The sequence below is a fragment of the Fopius arisanus genome, unplaced genomic scaffold (assembly GCF_000806365.1).
Source record: "Fopius arisanus strain USDA-PBARC FA_bdor unplaced genomic scaffold, ASM80636v1 scaffold00019, whole genome shotgun sequence".
NCBI classification, from domain to species: Eukaryota; Metazoa; Arthropoda; class Insecta; order Hymenoptera; family Braconidae; genus Fopius; species Fopius arisanus.
In genome coordinates, this window is record NW_011887758.1 from 211,558 (window position 1) to 226,823 (window position 15,266).

At 36.9% G+C, this 15,266-nt stretch overlaps 1 protein-coding gene across 3 annotated transcripts in view; it reads left to right on the forward strand.

Moving 5' to 3' along the window:
- Positions 1-2,736: 2,736 nt before the first annotated feature.
- Positions 2,737-15,266, forward strand: part of Ih (hyperpolarization activated cyclic nucleotide gated potassium channel Ih) — a 41,202-nt gene continuing 28,672 nt past the window's right edge. For all 3 annotated transcript variants that reach the window (XR_891957.1, XM_011300648.1, XM_011300649.1), the window contains exons 1-2: positions 2,737-3,044; positions 4,630-4,900. Coding sequence is in view for 2 of the 3 variants with exons in the window: in XM_011300648.1 (XP_011298950.1) it covers positions 4,638-4,900 (263 nt within the window). In the remaining variant the exon portion in view is untranslated. The remainder of the gene's footprint in view (positions 3,045-4,629; positions 4,901-15,266) is intronic.

Below are 15,266 nucleotides of genomic sequence, written 5' to 3' on the forward strand. Positions count from 1 at the left end.
ATGCTGAGTCTTCAGGGCTATGGTATACATATGTATAAGGGTCATATATATACTGAGGAATATATGGGTACCCGGGGGGCACTCCATTGCTTGAACTCCTACACGTTGAGTTCATTCAATCGTTTCTGGTCTTTTATCCCTAATTTTGCTATGTTATCATTATTATCATTTGCAAATACCTTCCGCCGTTCGAATAAAATCCTGTATTTTATCGTCAATAGTTCGAGAATCGCACTGCGGAATTGGATGATGATTTTATCACTTTGAAGGTATTTTTTCAAGCTCCAAGGTGAAATCGGAGCTGTTCAAATCGCATCAGCTGTTCGGGTGATATCGATCTCTTCAAATACCCCAATGCTTGGATAAGAAACACAAATTTTCGAGATATTAAAGTATTTTTGCGGTTTTTTGTATTTTTCTAAAAGTCATTATCTGCGTTTGTAGTTGGAGATCTCTTTCTATTGAAGCTCTTTTTACTAATTATTCCTATTTTTATAACCGTACATTTGATTCTTCATTTCAAACCATTGAACAATATTTTTTTTTATCTGATTTTTTTTACATGAACTTATTTTAATGGTATAAAATGATATATCAATTAATTTCTATGTAATTTCTAAGATTTATAATTATTTTCTGGTCGAGTTGAAAGAATTCAATAAACTTACATAGAATTGCAAAAATATCAGCTTAACAAGATGAATTACTGAAAATGTTTCCGTGATCATCACTTAAAATAGAATTTCCACATTCCTGAAGATATCCTGAGATGAGATTAGTCCTCCCAGAGGTTACATACACAACTTTAGACTTTGAACTTTGATGCAGGAACTCGACTAACCTTGAACTTCCCCCTCTACACCTTGGACTTTTGGGGTCGTATTGCCTCCAGTGTTCTTTTCATTAATAAAAACCCGTTGGAATTACTTAAGAGAGATGTATCCAAAAAGCTGCTGGAGCTGACACTTTTGCACGACTTCCTTGATAGCACTAATAGTTGAGAAAAAATGTAATCAGGTCACCATTTAATCTTCCTGCCCAGTGAACGTACCAATCACGGTACACCACTACTCTCACCGATTCTAGGATGCTTAATTCCAGTTCATGTAAAAACCAAAGGCTCTTGGAGCTCAACCAATCTTGGAGAATGGTCCGGAGAATTTCATTGTTCAATTTCCTCGACTAAGTTTAACTCATAATCTCGTCATAGAGGAAAAATAATTATCCAATTAAGGATATAGCTCAAACACTTTTTTCATAAAACAACGAATGACTGCGTAATAAAAATGCTCGATTAGATAAAAGTCATTTCTGCGATATGCAGGGGGCAACCTTCTCAATTCTAGATAGTTTGCGGCTTGCACGACATTTAGTTCCCTTGGCATATGCTTAGACAGTAATTATCTTGGTTTTCATCTTAATTTTCAAGGGTGAATCTCAGAAACATGAATTAAAGTAGCAAAGGGCTGGGCAAAATCGACCCGCGGGGCAAAATTGATTGGTGAACATTTTTTTTATTGCTGATTACATAACATTCATTGTATTGTATACCCACTATTTTTAATATTTAGTTTAGCATATACGGAGTCATTTCCCACCATCTGTTAGCAACGACAACACTAAAAACCCTCGTCCATTTCACCACTTTTTTCTAGAAACCCAACAAATCGGTTTATTTGACCAACCCTAATAAAAATACTCCTAACTACTCAACCGAGTACCTCGGACCCCAAATCCCCGATTTACATTCTAAGCATTAACCTGGGCCTTTCCCTCAATATTCCCACACCTACACCTGGACCTCCACTTTGACCTGATAAGGCCAGCTCATGGAGGTCATGTCATTTCCTTTCATATCCACCAATCACCTGCTTTGGGCCTTTCTCCCTCCACTTTCTTTCCACCCCTACTGATTGTCCATTACAACCCCAAATCCAAACTTTTGCAAAATCTAACAGATCAGATTAAATCGAACGCTCTAAGAACAACAGTCAGGAAGATATCCACAAATAGTGACTCTGTTTTAAGTTTCATTTTAATGAAAGAGATTTCGAATATAAAGTTTGAAGTTTATTCTTATTTTACCGGAATCCAATAATTGTATAAAATGTTCATTTACAAAATTATTCTTTGAGTCGGCGATTTCTTAGTTATTAAAAAAGATATTGATTAATGAAAAACGAGAAAAACAAGAAAAACAACAGAAACCTTGAAAAGCAAGTAGACCATTTCATCTTCTGAGGCTGTGCAATTCGAATCGGCCTAAGGTCAGCTAGAATTATTGTAAGTCTCGAATATTTTGAAAACCCAGAGCACCAGGTTAAGCAATGATCGTAACACGTTCAAGTTATTGGAATCAACTTGCTCACAAGCACGCTACAAAATTTATCCTATAATTATGCTATCAACAATTAAAAAAGAAAATTTCACCGGCCCATTTTACCCCACCCTCCCCTACATATATTGCTTTTTTTGTTTTTCAATCTAAACATATTATGTTATTAAAAAAAAATAAGTATAAATTGTAATTGTCATTGTAATTATTATTATTTTTGAATTTTAAGAATAAGATAAATAACCATCCCCATGATTATGACTTGCCTTGGGCTAACTAGATTACTGATAAAACATATTTTTTTTATAACTTTTCAAATGAAATATAAAATGTAATGTTGGCGGGTGTTGTTTCAGGGAGGGCGAGGGTGGAGGGGGTGGCGGGGGCGGGCGTACCGCATCCGGGGGCGGTGGTAGGCGAGCCCCGAGTCTTCGTCTGGTGAACGGCAGGGCGACCACTGGGGTTGGCCTGCATACCAGCAGCACCGAGTCCGTCCGTTCACCCCATCAGCATCTTGGTCATCAGAACAGCATAAACAATAACAACAATTATTATGCCGCTAACAATGTATCATCGAACAATCACTGCAAGTTGAACAAGGATGACAGCATCAAGATCAGCATCGAGAATACCAACACGTGCACCGACAGCCTCGTCACAGCGTTAGACGACGAGACACTTCTCATTACTGATTTCCTTAACGACACAGGCAAGTTTTATTGAATCATTCAACAATTCAACAGAACCTCCACTCAAATTTTTCACATATTTATTGATTTTTGTAAAATATGTCTTTTCCAGACAATATTTTTCATTGAATTTGCCAAAAAAAGATGGAAAAACAATCAGAAAAATATATTCCAAAGAATTCACCGAAAGTTTTATCCCAGCAATTTTCAGTAATTAGTAACATTCATATGAAAGCAATCCGGCAGTCATTCGAATTTTAATAATTCATGTATTCGTAATTATCTTCAATTAGTTTTCAAATTTCACCAGGAAGTCATTGAAATTCACAAATCAAGGTTTCTTTCATCGTTTCTATGTCTGACATGTCATCCGTCGTCATGACGAATTTTCTTTTCATTATACTTTCGCTTTTCACGCTTTCTCAAGTGGCAAAAGGTTTCACCCTAATTTTTCGAGGTCGCAATGATGTACAACTTGACCTCGTCACGTGCATTACCACGGACATTAAACAATTGGAGCGTTTCGCTGTAAACGCGGAAATCTCGATTGTGAATTAAGATGAAGAGCAAGATCGTGGACCTTGAATTGCTCTGATGTTGTCGTTTAGATCTGTCAAACTGATAGCCAAGCTCTTCGACTTAAGTGCCTATCAGGCATTTGGAAGATCACACGGACCAATCAATTATTTCCAAACTTATTTGAAACTTATCTCTAAGTTTTTAATGCGTGTCCTCCATACATTCTGAATTGATAACGGAGAAATTAATCGCTCTGTAATTCTCAGAGATCGATTGAACCTGATTACTTGGCACCCCCTCTTTTCCTGATTTATCACACTTGCGGGGCGATTCTTTTGATAATAAGACTACGTCAGATTGATCTGATATTTTTCCCCAGATGATTCTCTGGGGAGAAAATTCCCAAAGTCACGCATCTCACGGTACCCTACTGTCTTTATTAATGATTGACCCATTGCTTCCGTAATCCACGAAAGTAAATTGCAGTGAGATTACAATATCCTACAACCTACAATATCACAATTCCTCCTCTTCAAATGTGCAATTAGTAAATCTTTAAGCGCTGCACAGACTTTTGTTAAACTTTCCTCCATGACTTCCAGGTAAAAATAAAAATGCGTACAAATGCATTGAACTCGAACTCGAAGAACTGTTTATTCTCCGGGCGGTAATAAACCGATAAATTCGGGTATTGTCCAATGAAATATCCCGTGCCAGGTGGAATTTTTGGCTAACTGGCAATTTTTCATGCTAACACTGAATTTTTTTCCTAAGAAGTTGTTCTCCGCGTAACGGCTTATGGTACCGCCTATTCTCCAGTTTATCTCACATCGGTGGGATTTAACGAGTCATGAAAAAGTATGTTTGAGGTGTAAAGCGTGAACGATAGATTCTAAAGGATGCTGCCTACCGTTTTATAGACTGTAATATTCGAAGTAGATCGGAAAACTGCACACCCGTTGTGAAATATCTAATGGGAGATACTGGAGCTGGAGGCTCTCAAAGCCCTCAATAATCCCTCAAAACCGATAGTCAATAGTAGATCAATAATAAAAATACCAGTGAAATATGCGGTTTTTTTTTCAGGCAACGAAATGAATTACAAGGGCAGCGGGAAAGTCCATTTCGGAGTGGACGATGTCTCCCTATATGGCACCCCTAAGGAGGAATTGGGCCCAGGACTTCCAGGACAGGAGGTCAAACAGAGCTTCCTCAAGAATCAGCTGCAGGCGCTCTTCCAACCAACGGACAACAAGCTGGCGATGAAGCTATTTGGCAGCAAAAAGGCTCTCATGAAGGAACGAATCAGGCAAAAAGCTGCCGGTCACTGGGTCATACATCCTTGCTCCAGTTTTCGGTGAGTTCAGTTTCATTTTCTGGCGCAAGTGGATAAACATGCGGTTTTTTGTTTCCCCGGGAGTGATGGGCTTCATTGGTCGGTTGTTGTTTGTTTGGACGATCAATCACTTTATTTTTTTGCAAAAGCATTCTATTTAAAGAGAATCAGGAAGTGTAATTCAAAAGCAACTATTTCAGATCGGTTGGGGTTTTGATGAATGCCTCGAAATATTTTTCCAACAATATCAAATATTATTCTCTCATCAACTGTTTGTTTTCAACAGTATTTTTTTTAGTGCTTTTAAAAAATGTCTTGATTGAAGAAAACTATCGCATAAAAAAATAGAACTATTATATTGACAACTTTTTCTGTTTGTAAATGAACCGATTGAAAATTGAATGTTATCTTTCAAACAGCGTTACAAATAGCTTTGGTGAAGGAAAAAAACGAGAAAAAAACAAGAAAAAAATATCGAAATTGAAAAACCATTCCAAATGAAAACTGTGGGTCAATCTGAATCGAGGCGAATGCACTTCCACGGGGTTTAAACTACGCGTGGGCGGCCAGTTTGTGGGCAATTAAACGAGAATTATGCAAAGCCACAAATCGGGCTACATGAATACCTACCAACCCATAGTCACGGATGCTTTATGCTCAATGTCAGAAAAGATTTGCGTATCAGTTGGTATTCAATCCAAAGGCGCCACGAGGTCCGAGAGATGTCGATTTAACGTTAACATTTCTCCCCATGTCTATGTTCTGTCCAAACTTCAAACCAACTGCTCCACATTTCCAATCGTTAAGATTTACAACTTTGATATAGAAGAGAAATTGAGTCGAGTGGTATATTCCTGGTTAATACCCGCTTTGATTGCACTATCAGGCGCTCTAGTTATCCGGTTGCCATTTTTAATAAATAAAAATATATAAATAAAATTTCATATCACTTGTAGTTGACGTATTCATGTCGTTATGTTGTGCCAAAAAAGGAATTCTATTGACACTTTAATGGGATTTTGATAAAAAAAAAACCCAATGGAACGTTTAAAAAATTGGAAATTTTCTGGATGGTTTAGCAGTTTCATTTTCAAACGGCTACGATTCATTGATCTTGTAGTGAAGAAATATAAAAGTCTACTATGATTGCATTCAGTTCATTGAACTTTAAGACTCTATTTACTTGCATTTTGTGGATTTATATTCCTCTCACTGAACTATTGACCTGATATTTATAGTTCCTATTGATTTCTTTATAAAATCTCGATTTTTTACTGGAAAATGCAGCCAACGTTTTTTATCAGTATGAATTCCAATTCAGAATTTGAAATTCCTTATCAATTTTAACCACAACAAATTAAAAAAATCTTTTGATGGCTCAATTTTCTAAAATGTCCCTAGATAAAAATCTGGTGATTGGACATTGAAAATAAAAAAAAAATGTCTAAACCTCCGCTGAAAAATCGTTTTGAATTGAATGGAAAAATCTTTTCAAATTCCCTCCACTGGATAATTGATATTGGAAATTTTATCAGTTTCCTTCCTTCGTCTGCTGGGGTTTGCTCAGTCACTCATCTGATATGATTCTACGTGTCAGTGCGAAACTCGATGCCAAATGTCAATGGTACCCGAAAAAGTGCAACGCAGCGTGAGAACACGTGAAATCGCCGCAAGGCATCAAACCATCTGGAAAACCTATTCCATTCCCATTGTCGAGCCAAATAACCCACATCCTGTACATATTTTTGGTGACTCAGTGGAGGAGGAGGAGATACTTGAGATAGGTGACACGAGCAAAGTCCATTTTAGCTGAGAACGCTATGCATATCTTATTTATAGCTGATTCCGCTGATATCCGGTATTGATTTAACCGTAAATAGTCTCATCCATCATTCAGCGAGAATTCAAATGTTTGGGTAATTAGCAAACTAGGGTCACCGTGTGAGATCTTTCGCATTGATGACAAATAAAAAAACTATAAACCACATGGAAAAGAATACTTTAAAAATACATCTAATATTTGGCCAATTATATATATATGTATATTTTTTTTTCAATTTATAAAGAAAGCGTTTGCAAATATTTTTTTTGTGTTAAAAAACATATAAATTAGATCAATTCCAGATATTCTTAAATATATTTTTCAAAAGAGAGTGATTCTGGCGCGGGACAGCTGCTCACAGGCAGGATGTACCTGAAAAATTTGATGAAAAATTGAGAAGTTATCTCATTTTAACTAGAATAACAGAAAAAATTGGCAATGCGGGGGAAGACAGTTGAGGGTTTTGAAATTGAGTTCAAATGGACTAGCCCATATCCCCCTCGGTTTATCATCGGGGTTAAAAAGCCCTGGAAGAACTTTTCTCCGAGGCAGAACGGGGATGATACCTATCCACCGGAGGAGAAAAGGAGACGAAGTTTTCATCCGAAGATTCGCTGTCCACATCTCGTGTTTTTTCTTGCCAGAATAATGGAACGACGTCATTACTCTTGACTGTTGCTTCATTCATCTGTAACATTCCGCAAGTATTGGTTTCATCAGCAAGAAGTGTGCGGAGTAGGAAGCACTGGCCGTTCCCTGATAATTATCTGATTAAAGCTGATGAAGTGTCAATTACTGTACAATGTCATGTCCGACATTTAACTCAGATCAGTTCCATCGTTATGAGATTTTTTTTCATCACCAATTATCATCATTGATTATGCCCCAAGTTGTTCAATACTCATGATCGGGATACATCATGCTTTAATGGGTGCTGTAATGGCGCAAAGACTCTTGTGGAAAATCATCTCAGAATAATCATCGGATTAAGGCTATTCTTAGGCTGATCCCTTCAGTGGTTGCGTTGGTGTTGATAACGCCTGATTGTCTGCTCCTCAATTTCTCTCTCTCATATTGTAATCATTCGAGCATACAACAATATTCGACCCATTGTTCTAGTCCATATATTTACTGCTGCATCAGGGAAATTCATTTTTCAAAAATTCACACAGAATGAAAAATCTTTCGGTGGAATTTATGGAGCAGAAACTTGATAAATCACTTTCTTCCTCGTAAATCTGTTTTCTTTGGAATCATTTTTTCGTGCACAAACTATGGGGAAAAAGTTCCATAATTGAAGACGGTAATTGAACGTAACATGGTAAACCTCATCATTCCGGTTTTATAACCTGTATCTGTCATCCCGAGTTTTAATGCTCTGCATGGAGAGAACAAGCTCAATAAAAATTACGTGAAAGTTCTGTAATTCAAGAATTATATTTTTGTGGATAATTTTCCCACATAAATAATATTCTAAAACTGCCCCGTAAAAATTAAAAGTGATACAAGTTGATGACTTACAGCTATTGAGTAAGTTTTTCGTAACTGTCTCTGAGACTAAGGGAGGTATATTGGCATTTTGCAAGTAAACGATTTCGTAGCTCTGAAGAAGCTCTACAAAAAAAATTTCAACAGGCATATCATTATCCCCCTCAGTTTCCAAGATGTTTGCGAAAACTTGAGCGAAGAGATGAAACCAACAATTTCCTTTACCTGTCTGAAGTACTTGTGTGGGAACTGAATTCGATGAGTTGATACCACGAAATGATTCACAATCATCAACAAAAATCCACATCGCCTATTTGCCTATTCCACACGCAACCTTATCCACCAACAATAGACCCCTAAATATGTTTCCGTCGCGGGCTAATATTCCGAACATCACATCCGCATGCACATCGTCAACGTCGTCGCGTGCTGACGCAAATCATGTGCACCATTCCTCACCATCAAGAGCTCTGAGCCGCGGATTACACCAAAATTCGTTGGCAAATTAGCGGAACAGCCAAGACAAAATGAAAAATGAACTTTTTAGGAATGAATTATTGGTCCTGGAATATTGGTCCTGGGTTCAGCAACAACTTTTGTCACGCACATTCAGGCATCCTGGAACTCCTCAATAGCTGTTTCCTCTCCCTCGTTACAACAAAAAACGGAAACCTGGTTTCCTTGGTGTGCAAAGCTGCTATCTCCCGCCTCCCGAGAGTATCATAAATTGCTGTTCAACACTCCTCGTATACATTACAAAAACCATCCGGCTGCAACGGGAATATCCTCGGGGCTTGGATTATTCAGGCACTTTCTCAATTTCTAGGTTTCCTTTTTCTCCAAACAAACTCCACCACCCCACTTTTCCCCAAGAATCACGGAGAGAAAACTTTCCGACGCCTTTTTACTACTTTCAGCAGGCACCACTTCTGCTCTCCCCCATGAATCCATTTTATTCTTTTGTAATCGAAAAACCTCACCTATCTCCGTTTGTTGGATTTATACACGCGGATTAATACCGGACGAGATCGTCAAATGAAAAATTTATGAAATCTACACGAATTTTCAGGGGATTCGAGTCGAAAAGAATTAGTTTGCACTATTGGATTATTTGGAACATATGCTGGTGAGTGCTGAAAAAATACCTGAAATTGTGAAGATTCCTAAAAACAAGAACAGGTCTCTAAAAATTAGCAAACCTTTCTCTCTGGAAATTTCTCTTGAATACTTCCATTATCAAACAGTCGTATATTTTGACATGTCTCGGGTCTAAGTGATTTAGTGATGTAGAGGAAAGTTATGAATTATCAAAAATGGTTAACACTTTCTTATCTTTATATAACATCTTTCCGATCTTTCAAACTCTATCTGTCATACGGAGTTTCAATGTTCGGTGTGTAGAGAAAACAGTCAATAAAAATGATGCGAGCAATTTGAGGTGAGTAATTTGGAAATGGCGACATTTTGAAGTTTGTCAGTTGTGACTTCAGTGATTTGGAGAATTGTTGGTCGATCAATTGCAGTGAATGCTGAGCATTGTTACCCCATGATGGGAATCCATCCCTCTTCGATATTGACTCATTCCATCAGTTAACCAGAAACTTTGGTGTTACATAACGGAACCGGTAGGAAACCATTGGCTACATTATTTAAATTCGCAAACTACGTAATGATGGGGCACCCAACGATGTGCGAGATGAGGGAGGCAGTTCAATTTGTCAATCCAATCCCGTCGGTACCGGCTCAAAGCCCGACGTTAACGTAAAACAGATTTTTCCTCTTCTCATTTCAATTTATGATGTCAATTACTCTACATTTGACCGTCACAAAGTTTCCCTCGACCACTCGGATATTAATATTCGTCTGCTATCGAACAGCTATCACAGTACCCTGGCAGAGGAAAATTGCTCAAATTACCATTAAAATATAATGAATATAGTCTGTATTTTCTCCCAGGGTAGAAACAACAATAAAAGTTAAATGAGCGTTTGTTATGATAATGTTGGGCAATTAACTTTAGTAAATGACTACAGGGGTATTCTCGAATAATAACAATAATTGTGAATTTATACAGAAATATTTTTATAAAAACCGACAACTGAAGTGATGATGAGGACTAGGGATGAAGGAAGTTTTTTACAGAGTGAGAGCTTGCATTGAAAATTTCGTGACCTAGAAATACCTAAACAATAAATTCTTCCCTTTTTTAATTCTGTAAGGTAATAAACAACGATATGGAACGAATAGAAAAATTCAATAAAAATAACCGAAAGTTGGGTTATTTGGGAGTGAATATCGTGTTGCATCAAATTCCAAGAAGATTCGCGATAAAAATTGGCAGATCCAGGGTTTTAGTCAATCACACGAAACATTCCTCTGCTAAATATAGAGAACTGAATCATGCAAAGGTGTAACTCGGCCCTATCCGTGAAAAAACCTTCTGAAGTAGCCTTGAAAGTGATGCGAAAAAATGATCAATCCACATACCTCCAAAACCATTCCTTGATAAGATTGATTGATTATGGAATGGCCGTTCAGTGCTCTCGCAGAAACCGGTTGTAACCAGTAAATATAAGACTTTCCGGAAGATCGTAATCATGTTGACACAATCATATACTCGAATAACCGACAGTAACAATTCACCTTGAAGCTACGAAAGAGGATCACGGTCAGGTGAATGCAATTGACTCATAGATTTTCACCCATGGGAAAACAGCTATATTCTCCTGAATATGAAAACCGGGATGTATATTCACTGCCTACCTGAAATAGTAAAACGTGGTGCACCAGAACCCCCCAGGATGTATATCACCTTCGGAATCGATGCTGACCTTCGCTAGGGCAACGGAAAAAACTGGGTCGATCCCACCAGAACCTGTTTGCTTTAATTCTCTTGATCAATTACCTGATGGAACATTTCATCCAATATCCCAGAACCCTCATCTGTTCTCTCTAGCAGAATTTGTTTTTTATCGCTCTAATCCTCTTGCTTGGATGCTGAAAGTATTTCCTCCTGTGAGTTTCAGGAAATCGAGGACATTGCGACGGTTTGCCAATGGCATTTACGAGAAAATAATCTTTTCATTGTTCAGGGTTCTAAGTGATGACTGAATGGCCTCCAAACTTGTCTTGAGTTACAGTTTTCCCGCGCTATTTCATTTATTTGCATAATTGTCCTCCCGGATGCCTCAGATATTTGATGATTTCTATATTGCAACTACTTTGAGGCATTTGTTTTTCTTGAGTGCTTTTTAAACTCGAGGTTGGAAATATTGATGACCTCTTAGATGAGTGATTTTTAACGAGAGGCATTGGAAATATGCTAAAGAAATTGGTTCTTTAAATAAGAGCATAGCAACCTCGTGGATTTTTTATGGAATTTATTCCAAATTCTATACTCTTAAAAGTCGTTTTTTATTTTTAGAAGAATCTGAAGGAAATTATGGAAATTTCCCGGATTTTTAATTATTTTCAAAGGGTTGGTGAATTCAGGGTTGGTCGAAGATCAAGAATTTTATAAATTTTTAATGGTTGCTGATTCAATTAATTTCAAATGATTTCTTGTGATTTAAGGGAATTAAATCATAATTCGTGATTCATTTGTTGGAAATCGTGCGATTTCCATCATTTTCATGATTTTCACGTCATTTCTGGAATGACTAATCCCTTGATTTAAAAAATCCGAGTGAGGCGGCAACAATGTACGTTAATTGAAGAAAATAAAATTCTGTGACTGCATCATTTGCTGCAAGCGACCATAACGAGCCCATTGATAAATTTTATTGTACAATAGCTTTACGCTATTAATTCTCTCGTTTAGTCTTACAGTGGTATTTTCCACGCTTGCGTGACTCCATATGCAAACAAACAATTATACTCGTGCTCCACATTTAACCGATTAATTGAAGTTTTTCTGGTAGAATCGATCAGCGGTAATGACCGAATTTATCGAATCATCGGGGATCGATGGTGACATATCAATGTAAATGCCAATACTTTGAACGAGTAACATTGTGCAATTATTGACAGTAATCGTTTCCTGCATGTGTCATTATCTCTCATTTATTCTCGAAAAACTCGTTTTAATTACTCAATGAATCTATTATCACCGTGACTCCGGAATTTGAATTAATGGGATAATTACATTTAATATTACATAGACTCGGTTTTTCAGTGCCATTCACGTCCGGTATTTGAAGCTCGAGAATTATTCACCGAAACTCCGAATGATGACTGTAATTTGCAACATTCCTTCCTCATAATTTGAATAAATATCTCGTTGAATGCTCAGTGGATTGAGTTGTTAGCGAGAGTATCAAGTGCCACCAATCAACTATTTCTTATGCACAGAGTCGAGTCAAAAACCCATCGTCACAAATCACGTATTGACCTGAAGTATTATTATGATGGTGAAGAAAAAAAAGGGGTTATAAAACTCGTGCTCCAGTTTCGATAGTATTTTATGCGCAGCGAATTTGCGCTCGAGAATTGTCGATTATCTAGGCTGAGTTTGTGTATAATAAAAGGGGCGGGTTAACATAGAGTAAAGCGATAAGTTCATCGTAAAGGACGAGAGAATGGGGTAATAAATGTAGTTGATGAGAGGAATTCATTGATCGCGCGTTACTATTTGTCCTTTGCGGCTTATATCTGATGAAGCTCGCTAGAAAACTGGCTTTTCCATCTCAGCTAGGAATTAACCATCGGCCTATCATAAATTTATTGAAGAAATTAGTCCAACAGGAGGTAATTGTGTAATCTACGGTAATTGCGGAACAAACTGGCACATGAAAATAAATTTTTTTCATCGGTTAAATTATTATTATTCATATTACATTACACTACAGAAATCTGATAAAATTCTTCATTTCAATTCTTCATTTTTTATTCTCTGCTATTTTTCAAGTGTATTCTATCACTATTTAATGAAATATCTTAATTTTACAACTTTCCGGAAATATTCCAATTAAATTTAAAAAAAAAATCATTTTTCAATGGTAAATAATGACAAATGGAAAATTCAGACTAGAATAAAAATGAGAGTGACGCAAAAACATATATGAATTGAAGAATTTTTTATCGAAATCTTCTGTTTGCTGAGGACGAATGATTTTATTCATAAGCCGCATCCGATATTCCGAAGATCGATAGCACGAGAGGCGTTCGGTAGAAAGATATCCGTTGTGCTATGCAAATAAAGCCAAGAGGCTTTGAGCAAACGACTGTAACGCAGCACGGGTGTAAAGCCCTATGTATACTATGTATACATACATTATATTTCAACCCCCTGGACTTCTCGTCTCTGGAGTACAGAATGGGATTGAACGTTGTCCCGACACCATCCGCCAGTGCCATCGACGCCGATCGTATCGCTCTCCTCGGATATTCCTCTCTTATCACCTCATGCAGATTTTATCATGTAGACACACTGGGACAACCGGTGAATAGTAGTCCTGGGAGATTTTCTCACTGAGAAAAAAAAATCTATTTATAATACTCGTGGAAATAAGGACACTTTTCCACGAGATTTTCTTCCTTTTTCTCACTAGAATCGCAAAAGTACATTTCGACACTGCAGTATTGAGAAAAAAAATACTTTTGCTATCATTTGTCCAAAATAATTATTTCTCACAGTATTTTATTTTTTCTTTACTAAAAAAAATAGATACGGAAGAATGGGACAATTATGGACACCAGTTTTGTATAATGCCATGAAATGAATGTGGATTGTTGTCACAACTTCGTTTTGAGATGAATAATGCAACAACGTTGAGATGATGTATCAAATCAGCTTCCACTGGAAGCTCACAGGTGATGGTAGATAGCGAAATTTTCATGTATGCTTTTTTGTAAGTCTAAAAATTCTTCTGTCTCCTAGATTCGCAGATATTCGCGAAAAGCCTGTGAATTTTCATAATGAGCATTTTGCTCCACCTGTCCCTAATTTCATCTGCCTAGCATCAAGCTAGAAATTCGCTTGCTCGACTATATAATATTCCAATACATAATACTAATATAACAAATTATAATATACAAAAACGATCTCAAAAATGTTGAAGCGAATTTCTTATGAGAAGATTCATCTCTGAAGGACTGGGCGTCCCGGTAATTCCGTGAAACGAGTAATATGATTCCGATATTCATTAATCGCGAAGATTGATCGGTCCCGTGGCTGATGACTTCATAAATCAAAGGTCAGTAAAGTGAAATGAAATTCAAATGTCAATTCTTGCGACGTCCTTGGGAGAGGCTTTGGTTAACGAAAATTGGTATTCGCACGGTTGCAGTATCGGACCCAACACTTCCAAACAGAAAGCATTCACTGCATATATATATTGCATACCGATATTGTCATTGCATATAGTTGGAAAATTTATGTGTTATGGAGAAAGGACAGCGAGGAGAGGAGTTCCTGATCTCAGTAGGCCACGGTCGAAGTAAGGAAGTGATTCAAATATTTAATAAGCCCAAGATTCACAGACCTTCCACCTAGACGTGTTTTATAACTGACGGTTTACTCTCGGTTGTAAATTCGTAATTATGTGAGTTTTGTACTTTACAAATGTTCGTATTGATCATTCTCGCTATTTTCTCTCGCAAAAGAAATAAGAAAAATTTCAGTTACTAAATATCTAATGATTGAGGGCATTGAGAAGTATTTCATTTTTTATATTAGACCCAAAAAAAATGAATCGTATTTTAAGATTGTGAAAATCTAAAAATAAGGTTTTTGAAAGGCTTAATTTAGGTTTTCCAATGACTTAATTTAAGATTTGGAAGGCTTCTGAACATCTAAACTTGAAATTACAAAATTAATAAATTTTAACTTAAAACTATGGAAATTTTGACAAGAAGTTTGATTTCCAATTGTCTAGTATACCTAAAGATCAGGCATAATTGGAGTACGTTAGTATCTCAGTTCCACGAAACTATTATATGTCCAATTAAACGTACAACCCTACTGCTTAAAATTTGAGAAGAATTGAACACATAACCGTTAGTTTCTAGTTTCGAAAAATTTCAGTATTATCGAGAAAAGTTGAACACTGAAAAGCATGAGTTGACAATCTCAAATGT